This window comes from Canis lupus, chromosome 8 (assembly GCF_003254725.2).
Source record: "Canis lupus dingo isolate Sandy chromosome 8, ASM325472v2, whole genome shotgun sequence".
NCBI lineage: Eukaryota > Metazoa > Chordata > Mammalia > Carnivora > Canidae > Canis > Canis lupus.
In genome coordinates this window covers 71,478,223-71,496,288 of record NC_064250.1, presented here as the reverse complement: position 1 = coordinate 71,496,288, position 18,066 = coordinate 71,478,223, and the positions used below count along the sequence as shown (strand labels likewise).

Below are 18,066 nucleotides of genomic sequence, written 5' to 3'. Positions count from 1 at the left end.
AGCCACCGCGCGGGCCGAGACCCCGCGTGCGCGCCAAGCGCTGCAGCCCAAGGCCCCCGCTCGGGAAGTCCCCGGCGCGGCGGCCCCCGCACAGCCGCGGGCTCCGAGGCCGCCCCCCCCCCCCCCCCGCGGCCCGGGAGCTGGGCGGACGCCGCGGCCGGCCTCGACGGGGCGCGGAGCCCGGCGCGCCGCCTGCAGGACCCCCAGCTTACCCGGCTCGCCGCCGCCTCCCTGCGCTCCGCGCCGCGCTCGGGGCCGAGCGGACAGCCGGGGCGAGCGAAGGCGCGGCACAGCGGCGGCAGAAGCGCCCTCCTCGAGGCCCGGAAGCCCACCATGCCCAGCGTCCCCCGGCTGCCGCGACGCACGGCAGAGCCGCGCCGGCGCGAGGGGCTGCCTTACGGCACGGTCGCAAAGCCAGCGGGAGCGAGCGGCGCGGCCGACCGTGCGCTTTCCCCGCGGCTCCGCAGCCAGCTCCGGGCTGCCGTGCCGGGCGGTGGTGGCGGCGCGCGCCGCCGGACGTTTTCCCAGGGCGGGGGCTGTTCGGCCCGGGGCGGGGCCGCGGGGCGGGCGACGGCGACCGCGGCGGAGTCCTGCGCGTCGGCGGCGGGGCGCGCGATGGCGCGGGCGGCACAGGTGAGCGCAGCTAGGCGGCTGGCGGGCCGCGGGCCTCCCCGTGCGCGCCCCCCGCCCCCCGCCCCCCGCGGCCGCGCCCGCTCCCGCCGGGCCTGGGCCTCGGCCTCCGCGCCGCTCCCCGCCCGCGTCCGACGCGGCCCGGCTCCCCGGGGGGCTCGGAGGCCCTGCGAGCGCGGCCGCCCCCTCCCGCGCGGGCCATTGTGAGGTCAGGGCCGGCGGGCGCGTCGGGGGCCCGGGCGACACGCCCGGAGCGGCGGCTGCGGCCAGTAGCTGCCGCGCCACCGCCGGCCCCCTCACCGGCCGCCCGGGCACACCCAGCCGGCAGGGGTGAGAGGGATGCAGCTGGGGCCCGCCCCGCTCCGGTGCCGCACCCCGTAAAGGGCTGACCTGCCACCTCGCCAGCTCCCCGCGGGCAGCCAGGACCAGACCAGCGTAGACCTCCTCTGGGTAAAGTGCTGGCAGGGGAGGGCGAGGGGGGGAGGCCGGGGCCCCGCCGGCCGCCCGCCCTCCCTCCCCCGAGAGCGGGCCGACGGGCCTAGGGAGGCACCAGCCCTCCGGAGGCCAAGCTGGTGCCTTTAACACGGTGCCGGTCACCTTCCCTTCCTGGGGGATCTTCGCCTCCGCGCGGAGGGTCTTCGACGTCCTCGGAGGGGCGGGGGAAACAGGGTGGCCGGGGAGGAGCCCCGAGCGGCGGGGAGGAAGTAGAAGCGGGGCCTGGGGGTCGCTGGGATCCGCTGCTGTTTGTTTCACTTAGACTTCCGGGTTTTGTTCTGTTTTCTTTTCTATTTTTTTTTTTTTTAAGATTTTATTCATCTATTCATGAGAGATACAGAGAGGGAGAGAGAAGCAGGCTCCACGCAGGGAGCCCGATGCGGGACTGGACCCCGGGTCTCCAGGGTCACGCCCTGGGCCGAGGCAGATGCTAAACTGCTGAGCCCCCGGGTGCCCTCCAGTTTGTTTTGAAAGCAGGCATAGCTCTCGGGCCAGGTGGGTGCTGGGATGGCACTGTTAGCGTTTGAAGGTCAAAAGAGCAACTGTTGCACGTTCCACAGGGGTGCCCTGCTGTTGCCAACAACCAGGGTCCAGCGTTAATACCTGAGATCCTTGTGCTGTTTCCACCCCAGTAGTTGACCTCGTGCCACACGTGTAGAGACCCAGGCGAAGAAGTTGGGAAATCAGGCCCAGGGCTCCAGCTCGTTCTGCACTGCAGTAACCCCTGTCCATTCCTAATCACAGGGGTGTGTAGGTGATCTTCAAGAAAGTGGATTACTCTTTCCATACTTGAGTATGACTGCTGTTTAGATCACACTAAGGATGGGCCTTAGTGTGATCTAAACTCAAATGCATCTTTTTTTAAAATTTATTTTATTTAATATTTATTTATTCGTGAGAGACACAGAGAGAGAGGGGGGCAGAGACACAGGCAGAGGGAGAAGCAGGCTCCATTCAGGAAGCCCAATGTGGGACTCAATCCCAGGACTCGAGGATCACACCCCGGGCTGTAGGCAGCACTAAACTGCTGCACCTTTGGGGCTGCCCGTTTTTGTTTTGTTTTAAGATTTTATTTATTCACAAGAGACACCAGAGAGAGGCAGAGACACAGGCAGAGGGAGAAGCAGGCTCCATGGAGGGAGCCCAATGTGGGACTCGATCCCAGGACCCTGGGATCACCCCCTGAGCTGAAGGCGGTGCTAAACCACTCAGTCACCCGGGCGTCCCTCAAATACCTCTTCTTAAAATGAGAATTTCGGAATGAATCAATATTTGCTTACCTGTCTGTAGAGTCTTTGTGTAATTTGGCATTCTTGTCATTTTTTAGTGCTTGTAAAACGGAACACAACAAAAGTATGGATATGGGCAACCAACATCCTTCTATTAGTAGGCTTCAGGAAATCCAAAAGGAAGTAAAAAGTATAGAACAGCAAGTAATTGGCTTCAGTGGTCTGTCAGATGACAAGAATTACAAGAAACTGGAGAGGATTCTAACAAAACAACTCTTTGAAATAGACTCTGTGGATACTGAAGGAAAAGGAGATATTCAGCAAGCGAGGAAGAGGGCAGCCCAGGAGACGGAGCGTCTTCTCAAAGAGCTGGAGCAGAATGCAAACCACCCACACCGGATCGAAATACAGAACATCTTTAAAGAAGCCCAGGCCCTGGTGAAAGAGAAGATTGTGCCGTTTTATAGTGGGGGCAACTGTGTAACTGACGAATTTGAAGAAGGCATCCAGGATATCATTCTGAGGCTGACACATGTCAAAACCGGGGGGAAGATTTCTCTGCGGAAAGCACGGTACCACACCTTAACCAAAATCTGTGCGGTGCAGGAGATCATCGAAGACTGTGTGAAAAAGCAGCCTTCTCTGCCACTTTCCGAGGACGCGCACCCTTCAGTGGCCAAGATCAACTCGGTGATGTGTGAGGTGAACAAGGCCAGAGGCACTCTGATCGCACTTCTGATGGGGGTGAACAATAATGAGACTTGCAGGCACTTATCTTGTGTGCTGTCGGGGCTGATTGCAGATCTGGATGCTCTAGACGTGTGCGGGCGAACGGAAATCAGAAATTATCGGCGCGAGGTAGTGGAAGATATCAACCAATTACTGAAATATTTGGATTTGGAAGAGGAAGCAGATACTACACATGCATTTGACCTGGGACAGAATCATTCCATTTTAAAAATAGAAAAGGTCCTCAAGAGAATGAGAGAAATAAAAAATGAACTTCTGCAAGCACAAAATCCTGCTGAATTGTACCTGAGCTCCAAAACAGAATTGCAGGGTTTGATTGGACAGTTGGATGAGGTCAGTCTTGAGAAGAACCCTTGCATCCGGGAAGCTCGGAGAAGAGCGGTGATTGAGGTACAAACCCTTATAACTTACATTGACTTGAAGGAGGCCCTGGAGAAGAGGAAGTCGTTTGCTAGTGAGGAGCACCCGTCACATAAAGCAGTCTGGAACATCCTTGGAAACTTGTCCGAGATCCAGGGGGAAGTTCTTTCATTTGATGGGAACCGAACTGATAAGAACTACATCCGGCTGGAAGAGCTGCTCACCAAGCAGCTGCTGGCCCTGGATGCCGTGGACCCGCAAGGGGAAGAGAAGTGCAAGGCTGCCAGGAAACAGGCAGTGAAGCTCGCCCAGAACATCCTCAGCTATCTCGACTTGAAATCCGACGAATGGGAGTACTAAATAGTACCGATCTCACGGTTGATATTTCTTGTTTTGCACTTTATATATACTTCTATGTATTTATAGAGAGCTTTCAGTTCATTGAGCCTAAATGTGATTTATACATGCAGATTTCAATCTCCGTTTTTATGATTTAAGCAAATTATATACAGTATCTCTGCTGCTTTTGATGTTGCAAAACAAATGTCATTACAGCACGTTAACTTTTCCATTTGGATCATTATCTGTATGTTGTGGTGTGGTTTTTTGGTCCTTTTTTTTTTTTTTTTCCAATCAGAAAGTGGAACGGGCATCTTTTGTCATTTTTAAATGGGTTGTGCCAGCATTGAAATGTGGATCTTTCAGGATCTAGACACACACACAACCTGACAGAGCACTAGAACAATTATGAGAAGAGGGGAAATTTTGGTTAGGTAGAAGTAAGGTCCAAACACAAAAGCAATACAATGATATGATTTATTATGCTAAATAAAGCAGAAGGGTTTTTGTTTGTTTGTTTTTTTCTTCATTTTTAAGGCCCGATTGGTCCAACCCAAGTTAATCGGGTGGGGGTTTTTTTGTTTTCGGATTTTCTGTTTTTTCATAAAGATTTTTTGTTTGGAAAATGGTGTCTGTATTTTCCCCCTACACTCTGCATTTAGAGGGGAAAATCTTATTTTCATGTGCAACGTAAGAAAATTATGAAAATTAATAGCAAAAAAACCTTTGAGACTGCATTGAAGAAAGATGAAAACACCAGCTAATTACCTTCCAAGTTTTTGTTTGTAAACTCAGTTTACAATTTTCTGTAGTCATCAGTAAGGATGGGAACATTTTAGTGAAGTTAGGAGACCTTTTAAGAAAAAAAAGAAAAAAAAAAAAGAAGAAAAAAGAAACAGCCATACCTGTGGCAAGATAAAACTGGAGATTAGTTACCGCTATCAGGTTGTCCTGAGCGAATGCGTCTGAATGTAGGAGGCAACAGGCTGCCTCTCTTGTTCAAGGGTCTTTTAAACACAGCAAGTGCTGTTTGGTAGTGGCCAAGAGCAGAAACCGCCAGTAGCTCTGCGGGACCAGAGCGTCGTGGCTTACCCGGGGAGGTCGGCTGCTCCTAGCATCTGAAAACCTCGCACTCTGGGACTGAGCTCACTTCATTGGCACTCGGATGTTTCTCTAGCACCTGAAAGAGTCAGGAAGGTCTGTCCCTGCAGGAAGTGTTTTTTCACTTGCTAAAGGGTACATCTATTTCTGTAAATGCTTTCTGAGGGTCCAAGTTTTATGGCTGCCAGTTTATGGGAACAGAATTTCCCAAAGTTCCAAAGTGCCTTGATAACACATTGGTCCCAGTATGATAACGAACAGATGACACTTTCTGTTGTCACCTTTCACAAAATAATCCTATTAGAGTATGTCTTTCGGACTCCGCAGCAGTCTGTAATTTCCTTTCAAAGATCGTGATTTGGTAACTGTAGGCAGCTAGAAATAGCCCCATGTACCAGAGAGATGATAAAAGCGTGGCTCTAAAGAGATTTTCACTTTGTCTCAGCTTTGCCCAATAATTAAAAGCCCTTGATGTGTCTTTCCTACTAGCAATGTTCTAGTACGATTCAGTGGGTAGTGAAGTCCAAGGGCATTTGTGTCTCTGGGCCTCGACCCTTTCCCGTGTGCACATCCAGCCCTTGGCAACTGGAGATTCTTAGTGCAGGTCACTGGCAGCTCATTTTGGGCTAAGTATCCTCATCTTTGGGTGCTCTTAAAATCCTGGAGTTTCTATATTCAAGTGCTGCCTCAGTTTACCCCACTGGGAAGGCAAGGCTTTCCTCCCAAGCTCGTCAGGCATGTCCTGCCCCAGGCTCTACTTCATTTTCAATGTCAGATTTAAAAGTTAAATGTCAGCATTTCCTTTAAAAGTATCCATTGTTTTTCCAAAAGGGACCTTCCCATATGGTTCATTTTCAAACAAGGCGTTCTGCAATCCTAGAGAAGGCTCGTGCAGCTGAGCTCGGCCCGGAGCCTGGCCCGTGAGCAGAGGGAGCTCACAAGCCATCGCAGACTTCTCCTGTGGGTTATTTTGGTCATGGAGATGATCAGATCATCCTCAAGTGATCTGAGGCATGACGTTTCCTGTCCAACCTGTTGTAGTTCCTTGCACCGGGTGACTCTCCCATAAGGAACCCTAGTGACACCGGGTTTAGCTTTTCTCGTCCCTCGTTGGGAGCTGTGTTAATAGGGGCTGCCTGCCGCTTGTAACTAAGTTGAGCTCATGACATTGTATTGTATTTTTATGATCTTACGTAAAGAGAACCTGTAATGGAAATAAAACCTACCCCCAAAAAAATGTCTGGCCTTGGGTCTGCATTAAACGGTGTAATCCATGTTCATGCAAAAACTGGCTGGGAATGTTTGCTTTCTTTACCTCACATGCAGACAGCTTTGCTTTCAGGTCAGTCTTTACCCAAATTAGACTAAAGTCCATCGCCCTATAGAGAAGCAGTTATGAAAATAAATGTAATGAATAAGTCTACTAAGTACAGTGGAATGCTTTATTTTGCTACGATGCCTTGGTGTAGTGTATCTGATACAGGTCAGCACTGCGAGACGCTTAACCAGTGTTTCTCATTTGTTTTTGCCAATTTTTATCTGTTTTTTGAGGGTCAAAGCTTATCTTGTACATATAGGTTGTTTTTAAGCAAAGCTTTTCAGCTTTTAACGCGTCTAGTATTTTTCTAAGAGTAACTAGAGAAGTGTTTGCCATTGATTTTGATGTACAATACAGATGTGTTACCCCAGCGTGTTGGCTCCTGTCCCCCCTCCATTCATTGTATGACTATTGTAATTGTATGTCTGAAGTAATTCAGTATTTTGAGATATTAGTATACCCTTAATTATTAATGCAATAAAAATCTCTTAGCTTATCTTTGCGGTGAGAAAGGATGTGAGTCTGAGGTGTGAGTTCTGTTCTGATTCACCTTCATTTACTGTCCGACCCGGCTAAGGAATAATGTCTTGGCAAAGTGGGCCAGGCTTGGGGAAGGCGGGCTCCCCAGGTCCAGTTGGTGGCAGTGGGGGAAGGAGGTGGCAGCCCTGAGCACAGACCAGGGTCCTGTGGCAGGTGAAGGGATCACTGTTCCATGTGAGCAACCCCTGAAGTGTGGGCAGCAGGGAACAGCCCAGGGGAGGCCTGGCCTCTCGCTGCGCCCATGCAGCCGGGCGCACAGGGGTTGACCTCACTGTAGAGAAGCAGGGAAAGTGGCAAGAACTGCCCCCCGCCCCCCCCACCACCAAGGCTTCACTTAAGATTGCCATTGACACTTGCCTTCTCATTAGCAGAGAGTTGGTATTTCTGACCCGTTAGTCCTTGGGGGCCCCCTGAGCCCCCCCCCCCCCGCCTCCCTGTTCCGCCCCCACTCACCTGGGGCAGTTTCCTGCCTGTTGCACGCCTGTTACATGAAAGCAGCACCTTGCTTGCGCTGCTTCTAGCCTTGTTTGAGCACGTTTCTGCCGTCTTGTCTCTTCTTGCGGAGGTCTTAGTGGTGATCACCCGGAGGCGGGGGCGGCCCGCTCAGCCCCGCAGACGTGTCCTAGGCCCCGCAGTGAAAGGAAACTGTACAGGTTAAAAAAAAAAAAAAAAAAACTTTGGGGGAAATTTTGAATAAAGCCTGTGCCACACACAAAGATGCTCCATATACCACATTAGGCGTTGATTCCCTGTGGACACAGGAACCGGTGTTGGGAAGCTCCTGCCGCATCCTTAACCCATCACAGCGCGTCGCAGCCTGCTCACGGTGGTAAGGGACCTGCTGCGTCGGGCCCCTGCGATCTGGCTCTGGGCGTCAGGAGCAGGGCAGGTGTCGGCCACGCACCGGAGGGCCGGGGAGGCTGAGGGAGGGGGCTCGGGGCCCTGAAGGCCCAGGACGGAGGAACCCCAGGGTGGGCTGGCACGAGGCCCTGGTGTGCACAGGCGCCAGCGGTAGCGCCGAGGCCCAGATGAGGTGCCCTGATGCAAGTCTGAGGTCACCCAGGCGGTCAGGATGTGTCTGATGGTGGCTTCTGTGGCTTCTGTGATTTATTTAGTGAGTTTAAAGATTGATTTGAGCGAGTGTGCACATGTGCCAGCGGGTGGAGGGGCGGAGGGAGGACCTTTCAAGCTGACTCCCCGCTGAGCTCGCTCAAGACCCCAGCTGAGGGGCGCCTGGGGGCTCAGCTGGTGAAGCATCTGCCTTTGGCTCAGGTCGTGATCCTGGGGCGCTGGGATGGAGCCCCGCATCGGGCTCCCCACTCAGGAGACAGCCTGCGTCTCCTGCTCCGTCTCCTGTTTGTGCTTGCGTGCGCTGCCTCGAATAAATCAAATTTTAAAAAAGACCTGAGCTGAGACCCAAGAGTCGGACGCTCAGCCAGATGATGAGCCACCCAGGCGCCGTCACTCCTGCTCTGATTTCAAGGCCTCATTTTCCTGACATCATCCACTGAACCTGGGCGCCAGGCCCTGTGTGAAGCGCTTCACACGCACACGTCATTCTCTGAAGCGCTCCAAGGCAGGTTTTAGTATTCCGTGTCCTGGATGATCCGGACCCTTGGGTGATCTCTTGCCCAAGGAACCGCCCTGGTCTCAGGGCCGGTAGGAAAGGCAGACACTGTGGGCAACAGCGCCCACTCAGCTCCCACCCCCACTTTACCTGGCGAGCAGGTCCTCCCTGCAGGGCCAGAGGGCGCAGGGTGTGCGCAGCAGGGAGCTCTCGCTGGGCCACCCTGGGGAGCAGTTGGGAGCTCAGGCTACTGCCCAGCTTTAGTTTCTCCCCACGACGGGGGTTCTTGGCACCAAAGGTTGGGGACTCCTCTAGCTAATGCACGCCATACTCCAAACATCAATAAACCTTGCATCCTTTTTTAAGATTTTATTTTGTTTTTGAAAGGTTTTATTTATTTATTTATTCATGAGAGACACAGAGAGAGAGAGAGAGGCAGAGACACAGGCAGAGGGAGAAGCAGGCTCCACGCTGGGAGCCTGATGTGGGACTCGATTCCAGGACCCCAGGATCACGCCCTGGGCCAAAGGCAGGTGCTAAACTGCTGAGCCACCCGGGCTGCCCAAGATTTATTTTTAAGTAATCTCTGCCCCCAACATGGGGCTCAAACTATAACCCCAAGATCAAGAGTGGTGTTGCACCGACTGAGCCCGCCAGGCTCCCGTTGACCCTGCATCCCCTTTAGTGGGAAGACTTCATAAGAAATTCTGTCTTTTTTTTTTTTTTTTTAAGAAATATTGTCTTAAACCAGCATCTTATTCTGTCCTCAAGTCTCTAAATTGTGAATTATAGGGGCACCCGGGTGGCTCGGCAGTTTAGGCCGCCTTCGGCTCAGGGCATGATCCTGGGATCCTGGGATCGAGTCCCACGTCGGGCTCCCTGCATGGAGCCTGCTTCTTCCTCTCCTGTGTCTCTGCTTCTCTTTCTGTGTCTCATGAATAGATAAAATCTTTAAAAATATATATGTATAAAAAAAAAATATATATATATATATATGTATATATTTCTTTTCGGATCCATAGACCTTCCTGAGCTGCCAGGAGGCTGTGGCTTCCAGTAAGAGGAGCGCTACCTGCCTCACACTGCCTCCACGTCTTGTCTGCACTCTGCGGTCACAGCACAGGCAGGCCCATTTCATTTCTACAATAATCCTTTTTTTTAAAGACTTTATTTATTCATGAGAGACACAGAGAGAGGCAGGCTCCATGCAGGAAGCCCAATGTTGGACTTGATCCCGGGACCCCAGGATCACGCCCTGAGCTGAAGGCAGACGCTCAACCGCTGAGCCACCCAGGCGTCCCTACAATAATCCTTTAAACCCGAGCCATTTCAGAGCACCCGGGTGGTGTAGTTGGTTAAGCATCTGACTTTTTTTTTTTTTTTTTTTTTTAAGATTTTATTTATTCATGAGAGAGACAGAGAGGCAGAGGGAGAAGCAGGCTCCATGCAGGGAGCCCGATGCGGGACTCGACCCTGCAAGCTCGGGATCACACCCTGAGCCAAAGGCAAGGGCTAAACCGCTGCACCACCCAGGGATCCCCCAAGCATCTGACTCTTGATTTTGGCTCAGTTTATATCTCAGGGTCGTGGGATTGAGCCCTACATTGGGCTCCACATTCAGCAGGGAGTCCTCTGGGGTTCTCTCCCTCCCCCCTGGACACACTCTGTGTCAAATAAAATCTTTAAACTCTTGAGCCACTTCCCTGTCACCGGTTTCCCAAGTGAACCTGGCCAGCCCTCATGCTGATGTGAGTGTCCCTGTCCCGGTCCTCCAGGGGCCCGGGATGCAGAGCAGGATGATCCTGTCACCTTCCTACCTGGACAGACAGTGGGCATGGCCTCTGCACGTGTCCTTCCTCCCGCAGCTCCCTGGCCTCAGCTCACTCACTCTGCACCAGGCCACCCCACACTGCCTTCCACACTCGCCATGTCCTTTCGATGAACTCTTCTCGAGAAGTAGTGTCCTCAGCTCCTGGTGCGTAATACATATCCAAGAACCTGCTGAATAAATGAGTGGGAAGTCTCAGATTTCGGATAGCTTCCTGAGGTGTTCAAATCAGCTGCCTCGGGGACTCTGGCCCCTGACCCTGCTCAGTCTGTAGGGCATGCAATTCTTGTTGAGTCATGAGTTGAAAGCCCATGTCAGGCATGGGGCCTACTTTAAATTTAAAAAGAAATAAGATTTTGGAAAGATAAAATCTTTTTTAAGATTTTATTTATTCATGAGAGACAGAGAAAGACAGAGAGAGGCAGAGACACAGGCAGAGGGAGAAGCAGGCTCCATGCAGGGAGCCCGATGCGGACACCGCTGAGCCACCCAGGGATCCCAGATAAAATCTTAAATAAAAATAAAATCAGCTGCTTTTTTGCTTGTCAGTATTCAGAGGACTTTGGTTTAGGGCACCTGCTCTGGAGTCCTGGTGTCACTGTCAGGAGCTCCCCGTTTGGCGCAGCCCACTCCTCCCCTCGGGCAGGAGCAGGAGCAGGAGCAGGAGCAGGAACAGCCCAGACCAAGGCCCAGGCTGCTGGGGTGCCGCCCCCGCCCCGGCCAACTGCCCCCGGCTGAGTGTGTACCCCGCTGAGGAGCCGAAGGGACGCCGGCAGCCCTGACACGGCCGAGCCCCGGGTCCCCACTGTGGCTCCTCGGTGCTGTCGTCTTCCTGGCCAGGTCCCGGGCTGCACAGCGAGGTGCCCACGGCCCAGCGTGCCAGGCAGAGGCACGAACTGCTCCACAGCTCAGGGCGGGTGGAAACGGGTGTGGAGGGTCCTGCCAGGAGCCCTGAGGTCGGGGTGCAGGCCCCCCTTCTCCCTCTCCACCCAGGGTGGCTCTGCTTCCCTGGGGAGGGCGGAGATGAGGACCCTCCGGGCCCGGGCCTGGTCACCGGCACACCTGCCCCGCCGGGGCCCCGCAGGAAGGCTGGGCGCTGCTTCGCGGACGCGGGCGGCGGCACCCACGCGGGGCGGGCGGGCGCGGGAAGGCACAGCTGCGGGCCGAGGAGCGGGCCCAGCCCGCGGGCTCAGGGGAGGGCCACAGCCCCGTGGCGCAGCATCGGTCCCCAGGTCCCCACCCAGCCCCTGAGCTCCTGACACCGGGGTCGTCCTGGCCGTGTCCTCGGGACCTAGAGCAGCCCTGGCTCGGCCAGTAGGCGCTTGCTGGGGGAGCGGACAGACAGAAGAACGGGTAACCTCCTGGGGCAGGGAGGCCCGTGGGCGCCTGTCCTGCAGGGCCTGAGGGTCGGCCGCGCACCCCAGGAGCAGCCCACGTCCGGGAGGAGGCGGCCAAGGATCACGGCGCACCCAGCTCAGGGGCAGGGTGCCGTGCACCCTGGTGGGTGAGGCCCCGGGGTGGGGAGGCCTCCCAGGTGAGGGAGCAGCGGGCCTGGAGGCCCAGAGCCTGGGCCCGGGCAGCCCTGCGGGCCTGGCGCAGCCTCGCAGGGAGCAGGGACGGAGCCAGGGCGCAGCAGCCGGATGGCAGGACCCCCGAGAGCGGGGCAGGGTCCACGTGGTTTGTTCCGAGCTCACCCTGGTGGCAGACCTGGGTGCTGAACTGGGAGCAATGGGACCCGGGCAGGGGGCTCGGGGGACGCTGGGGTACGAGAGGCAAGCAGAGTGAGGGACTGAGGGATGTGGCCTGCTGGCAGGAGGGACTAGGCATAAGCAGGGCAAGCGACAGAGCTCCCGGGCTCCAGCTCACAAACCAAAGGAGCCGGTTAGTAAAGGTGCAGGGGGCAGCCCGGGTGGCTCAGCAGCTTAGCACCACCTTCGCCCAGGGCCTGATCCTGGAGACCCGAGTCCCACGTCGGGCTCCCTACACGGGGCCTGCTTCTCCCTCGCCTGTGTCTCCGCCTCTCTCTGTGTGTCTCTCATGAACAAATACATAAAATCTTTTAAATAAATAAAAAAATAAAAATAAAGGTACAAAATTCAGCAGGCACAGAGGCCAGCTCGTGCCTGGGCAGCGGGCTGCTCCCCCGGGTCCCGTGTGGGCACCCTCTGCTGGCCTGTCACGCTTCCCTCCCCGGAGGCCGCCTTAGGCAGGGCCAGTGCACCGCCTGCGGCCCTCAGCTCCGGGGCCACACACCTTACTTTCCCTGTGACACCCAGCTTCCGTCACCTGCTCTCGCCCCTTGCCCAGCCACCGAAAGGAAAGGAAGGTGTCCTGGGACCACCAGGGCTATTGGGGCGGCGGAGAGCAGGGGCCATACAAGGATCTGGGGGACAGTGAACAGGCCAACCAAAGGCCCTGAGGAGCAGCAGGTGGGGGTCAGGTGAGAGTCTGCAGGTGGGACCCCGGGCACCTGGCTGGCTGTGCGGGGAGCTGTGGCACCTTGGGTGGCAGGATTGCATCCTAGATCAGAGGGTCCCCGAGAACAGAGAGCCAGGTATGATACAGCCCTACAGGCGGCCCCCTTCACCCTAGGCCCAAGACGCAGCAGCTCGGCCGAGCCTGGCCAGACTCCTGCCCTGGGTGTCTGTCCAGATGCTAGGGCTGTGCGCCCCAGGGAACCCCTCCCGGTGAGATTTCTAGAGGAGGAGAAGGACCCCCCTGCCCCCCCGCCCCCCCTCGCCGCGTCCTCACCGCCTGGCCTGCGCTGCCCCTTGACCTTGGAGGCCTCCCCGCCGTCGGGCGCTGTGGTTGCGGTGGCGGCCACCAGGCGGCGCCCGCGGCCCGGCCTCCGAGACCAGGAGGCGAGCAGCAGGCGGAGCAGCTGCGGGGTCAGGCCCCGCCCAGCGCACCTGCCCTCGCGCTCGTGCACAGGTGGCCGCGGGGCCGTCGGCCTGGCTCCCGCCCCAGCTGGCTGCCCGTGGGGCCTCCGCGCCCCGCCACCACGGAGAGTCAGGGCCGGGCGCTGTGGATCTCGAAGCCTCTGCCCGGCCCTCGGGGTTGGGGTGGGGGGACCGCCCGGGCCCAGGTGGCCCCACACCGCCAGGGTGGACCCCCACCGCCTGCAGGCAGGGGAGCCCCGGCTGCGAGTCCAGGGCTCCGCGCAGGCCGGTGCCCCCTCCCGGGTAACCCCCGCCTGGGTGCTGGCCCCTTGGGGCTCGGGTGGCTCTGGCCTTGGACAGGCCCCCCTGCAGCTGGCAGGTCTCCACCTCCTCCTCCGACCGCCGGGGGTCCAGGCCGGAGGGTGGAGGGAGAAAGCGGAGGGTGGAGGGAGAAAGCGGAGGAAAGCTGCAGAGGGAAGGAGCTCACCTGGTGTGCTCGCGGGGTCTGGACAGGTGGGGTCACGGAAGGCCGGGGAGGGAGGGGAAGGCTGGTCCAGCCATCCCGGGCTGCCAGGGTCCCCACACTGCACCCTGGGGTCAGCAGCAGGCAGGCTGGCCCCGGTGATGCTGTACCAGGCAAAGGTCACCTGTCACCAAGCAAGGCAGGCCTCTGGAGGCTGGCTTCAAGCTGCCCACAGCAGCCAGCGGGGGTGGGGGGGACGGGGGACGGCAGCAGTCCCAGCCCCCTCACCTGCTTACCTGGGCCCTGGCGGTGACCAGGGTACAGCTTGGGGTTGGGGGACCTTGACTCCTGGCCTCCAGCCTGGCCTCTCCATGGCAGTGGGCTCAGCCCATGGGAAGCCTCCTTGCCACAGCTCAGCCCGGGAGCAAGGCAGGCCCTCTTCCCGCCTCCTCCCCTGACAACCCCTGATGACCCCGACTCCGGCCTTGCCCGTGCCCCGGCTCCAGCCCATCCACTGCCCTCCATGCAGCCCCCTCTGCCCTGCCAAGGCCCTGCCCGGGAAGCTCCCTGGGGCCTCTCAGCGCCCCACCCCGCGCCCCGCCCTGGAGCGCACCTGCCACGGCCTTATGCCCCTCACGCAAGTGGGGTGCTGCTTGGCCCTCGGCTCGGGGCCTGACGGTGAAGGGGCTGCCCCGCCAGGAGCTCAGGCCCGGCGCCCGGGCTGCTCAGCCGAAGTGGAGAAGCGTCTGCCTGGGGCTCAGGTCAGGACCCCAGGGCTGGGATGGAGCCATGGTCAAGCTCCCCTCTCAGTGGGGCGCCTGGCCCTCTCCCTCCACCCCTCCCCCTGCTTGTGGCTGCTCGCTCTCTGTCTCTTTTTTTTTTTTTTTTTTTTTTTTCGCTCTCTGTCTCTAATAAAATCTTTTAAAAAATTAAAAGGGCTCAGGTAGGGCCTTTCCCAGGGGCCTTGAGATTCAAACAGACAATAGCACTTCCCCCCAAGGACACAAGTGCTCCTGGAGGTCACAGCCATTGCAGCAGGTGTGGGGGGGCCTGCCACTTTGTGAGGGGGCTGTCCTGTTTTCATGCCCCTCCTGCTCCTCAGGAGCCAGCATGTGGATGAACTCAGGTGGGCTTGGGGATCCCTGGCCAGCCCTGTGTTGTCAGATGGAGAGACTGAGGCAGGGGACCAAGGGGCACAGCTGTGACCCTCAAAATGGGGGCCTGGGTGTCCTCCAGCAAGGGGCCCCAGCCCTCCCACCTGGCCCCTTCCTGCCGAGGTCCAGGGAGCCTGGCTCCCTGCCCTGATGGCCAGACTCCACCCTTTGACATCAGCTGACAACGGGAGTCAGGCTGGGCGGCCCCGGGCCCCAGGCCTCTCTGTGCGCCCCTGGCCTCGGAGACAGCCCAGCCCGAGACAGCAACCAGGGCGGCCACCCCTCAGGGTCCCTGGCCCACTGTTGCCCACGAGGAGGCCTGGTGGCCGCAGCCATGGTGTGGAAGGAGCCCAGCAGGTCCCAAAGCCTCCCAGAGGCGGACCTCACCTGAACTCAGGGCCACTCGTGTCCTCCCTTTAGATCAGTGTCCCCCAAGGTCTAGGCCAGCAGAGCCCCCTCCTCTCCGTGCCACCATCAGCAAGCAGATGAGGGGAGGCGGGCCCCTGCCCCACGGCTGAAGCCCAGCTCTGGGCTTCCTGGCCCCGAGGAGCCCAGGCGGTCTCGCCGCTGCAGCTCTGCACTGACATCTTGCCTCCCACTTCTCCTGGGGGTGAACACAAAGCTCTTGGGGACTCCAACGCAGCGGTGCCACCCAGCGCCTCATGTGGCTGTGCATGTGTGTGCGCGTGCCCGCGTGTGCTGTGTGTGTGTGTGTGTGACAAAGTGGGACACAGGCATTCTTCCACGGCCCCCCAGCAGACAGTGGGCGGGCAAGGGACCTGGGGGCAGGGGGTGGGACACTGGGGGCAGCCCTGCCTGGGGACGCCTGGCGGTGTCCTGGGATTGGCCCAGGAGGAGGCCCGCGCCACAGGCAGTGCCATGGCAACGGCGCACAAAGCGGTGGCCTACTTACACCCGCCCCCACCCCCCACGGGCTGGCTCCCGGCTCCAGGAGGGGGTGCAGGGCTCTCGGCCTCCTGGGGCCGCGTGCCCTGGCCTTGGGGGGCTCGGCGCCCTAGTCGCCTCGGCCTCCTCCTGGCCTGCCGCCCAAGCAGGGTGCGGGCCCAGCCCGTGGGCATTCAGTTTCCTGTTCCATAAAGGGGAGGGGGCGGCCATGCCCAGCACCGGGGAGCACTCATGGGGAAGCTCCCTCCGTCTCTGGGGGGGCTGTGGCCTCAGGGGTTGCTAAAGACCTCGGAGCCCCGGCGCCCTGCAACTCAGGGCTCTCTGTGCTGCCAAGTTCTCTGTAGGCCAACCTAAGGCCTCAGGCCAAGGCCCTCCCATGTGGGAGGGGGCAACCAGCAGCACTGAGGGCAGGGCCCTGAGCTGCTCATAGGTCCCCTCATGGGACAGGACCCCAGGAGGGCCGGTGGCCTTCACTCTCGCAGACAGCTTCTCAGCCTCTGTCATCGGCTATGCCGGGACACCAGGGCCAGACTCCACTCAGGGCAGGCGGGACAGGTGGGGGGTGGGGAGGGGCGACACACATCATTCTTTGAAGGAGCCCCCCTGGGCTTGACCTGAAGCCCTGCTGACGCCACCAGCCTGTGCCTGCCTCCTGGACTCAACCTGACCCCCGAGGGCAGCTCCAGGCCCACCACCTCCACCCGCAGGGCGCCTGCCTGGCCTGGAGCTACGGCGACGGGGACAAGTGTTTCCAATGCCGGGGAGGCTGAGCAAGTTGCCAGAGGAGACCCGGTGCATCCATGCGGCAGTGTGACCTGTGCTGGCTGAGTCCTGTGACGTCCACGTGGCTCTGCTGCCATTGGCCACCCTGGACCCCCGGGCCCTGGCAGGCCTCACACAGAGTCATCTCTGGGGCAGGGGCAGTGTCCCGAGCAGGGAGGGCTAAGGCCCAATAAGGCTTCGAGGGCACTTTGTGGAGCATCGGGGCCCTGGGGACAGGAAGCCCTGGGCCTCACGGGGTGGATGTCACAAGACACCACTCAGCTAAAACCAAATGTTTTCCTAACCTCACCTGCTGGCCAGGCCGAGGGGCCGCCATGTGACCTCAGGCCTGGGCTCCTGCAGACCCCGGGGCGCACACAGACAGGCAGCTCCGCAGCCCCAGCCCTGGGACCCGTGTGTCCCAACTGCCCCTGGGACCAGGGTCCCTGGGGGGCAGACACGGGCACACGCCCTAGGTGTTCCCAGCCGGCGGGGGCCACCACGGGAAGACTGAATGGAGGAGGCTGGGGGGAGGGCGGCACCGGGGTGCGGTGGGGGTGGGGGCCGTGTGCCCGCCCGGCGCCAGCTGCAGCTGCCCTCCCCTCCTCCACCTCAGGCTCCCTAATTTATGCCAAGAGGGGGGCCGCCACTCACTCGTTCCCGCCTGGCAGCGGCTTTGTCCCCAGGCGGGTTCCCAACGGCCGTCTTTGGGAAGAAAGGGCCCTTCTCTGGCCGGCAGTGAGGTCACCAGGAGGGGCCGGACGCGCACAAAGGCCGTGGCCCCCCCACCGGGCCCGCGGGCAGCTGTCTCTTTGTCCCCAGCTCTCAGCCTAAAAGAGACCCCAAGGGGGCCCCAGCTCAGCCTAGGCCGGGCCTGGCCTTCCTCCTAGGAAAGCCGGCGGAGTGGGGGAGGGGAAGGGAGTCGCCCCCCTACTCCCCCGCTGGGCTCCCGATGAGTGACAGCACCACTTGAGGCGCAGACCCCACCCCGAGTGCCATGGGGGGGAGGGGGTCTGTGTCTAGGAGTCCCCCGGACAGGCAAGCAGGCTGCAGGGCGGGGGCTGCAGGAAGGCGAGGGAGCTGGGGACCCCTGGGCGGCTCAGCGGTCTAGCGCCGGCCTTTGGGTCCAGGGCATGATCCTGGGGTTCCGGATCGAGTCCCACGTCGGGCTCCCTGCATGGAGCCTGCGTCTCCCTCTGCCTGTGTCTCTGCCTCTGTCTCTCTCTGTGTCTCTCATGAATAAATAAAATCTTTAAAAAAAAAAAAAAAAAAGGAAGGCGAGGGCGCCTGAGGTGTTAGGAGGCAACCCCCTCCGGCACCCCCAGAGAGGGGCAGGCAGCTAGGCCCCCCACCCAGCTGGGGGGTGCGGCCGGGGACTTAGTCACGGGGGCAGGGGGAGGCTCGTGCCAATGCTCCTTGCACTTCCTGCAACCCCGCCCCTGAACCCAGCTTCTCCCAGATCGCGTGACACCTGGCTTGTGTGTGTGTGTGTATTTGCTGTGTGTGTGTGCACGCACCTCCCCTCCCCCCCTCCCCCCGCGTGGGGTGAGAGGGGCTGGCGCCTCAGCCGGTCTCTCCGGGCTGAGAGGACATGGGGGAGCCCTGGAGGCGGGGCCCCAGGGGCAGGAGGCGCGGCTGGGGGAGTCGTGTGGGCAAAGCCTGGTGGCCCGACCTAGGAGTTCAGGAAGGGCTGCGGGAGCGGACACGTGGACCTCCCTGCCTGGCCTGCTGAGCTCTCCCCCACC

At 59.1% G+C, this 18,066-nt stretch overlaps 2 protein-coding genes across 3 annotated transcripts in view; one reads left to right on the top strand and one right to left on the bottom strand.

Annotated features, from left to right (window-relative positions):
• The window catches only part of LOC112657352 (cytochrome c oxidase assembly factor 8), a 32,463-nt gene extending 32,058 nt beyond the window's left edge, over positions 1-405 (bottom strand). Inside the window, exon 1 of the mRNA XM_035719582.2 lies at positions 213-405. Coding sequence (XP_035575475.1) covers positions 213-335 — 123 coding nt within the window. The 5' untranslated portion in view covers positions 336-405. The remainder of the gene's footprint in view (positions 1-212) is intronic.
• An 83-nt stretch (positions 406-488) lies between these two features.
• Positions 489-6,737, top strand: BAG5 (BAG cochaperone 5). Of its 2 annotated transcripts, none has more exons than XM_025444173.3 (2): positions 489-633; positions 2,453-6,737. In XM_025444173.3, the coding sequence occupies exon 2, from the start codon at positions 2,481-2,483 to the stop codon at positions 3,822-3,824; it is 1,344 nt and encodes a 447-aa protein (XP_025299958.1). In that variant the 5' UTR covers positions 489-633; positions 2,453-2,480; the 3' UTR covers positions 3,825-6,737. The 2 variants fall into 2 exon arrangements, with proteins under 2 accessions (XP_025299958.1, XP_025299957.1); XM_025444172.3 differs by lacking the exon at positions 489-633 and adding an exon at positions 889-1,080.
• Positions 6,738-18,066: the final 11,329 nt, after the last annotated feature.

What these genes read in the sequence shown, in the direction of transcription:
- BAG5 (XM_025444173.3), top strand. Translation starts at nt 2,481, where the DNA reads ATGGATATGGGCAACCAACATCCTTCTATTAGTAGGCTTCAGGAAATC.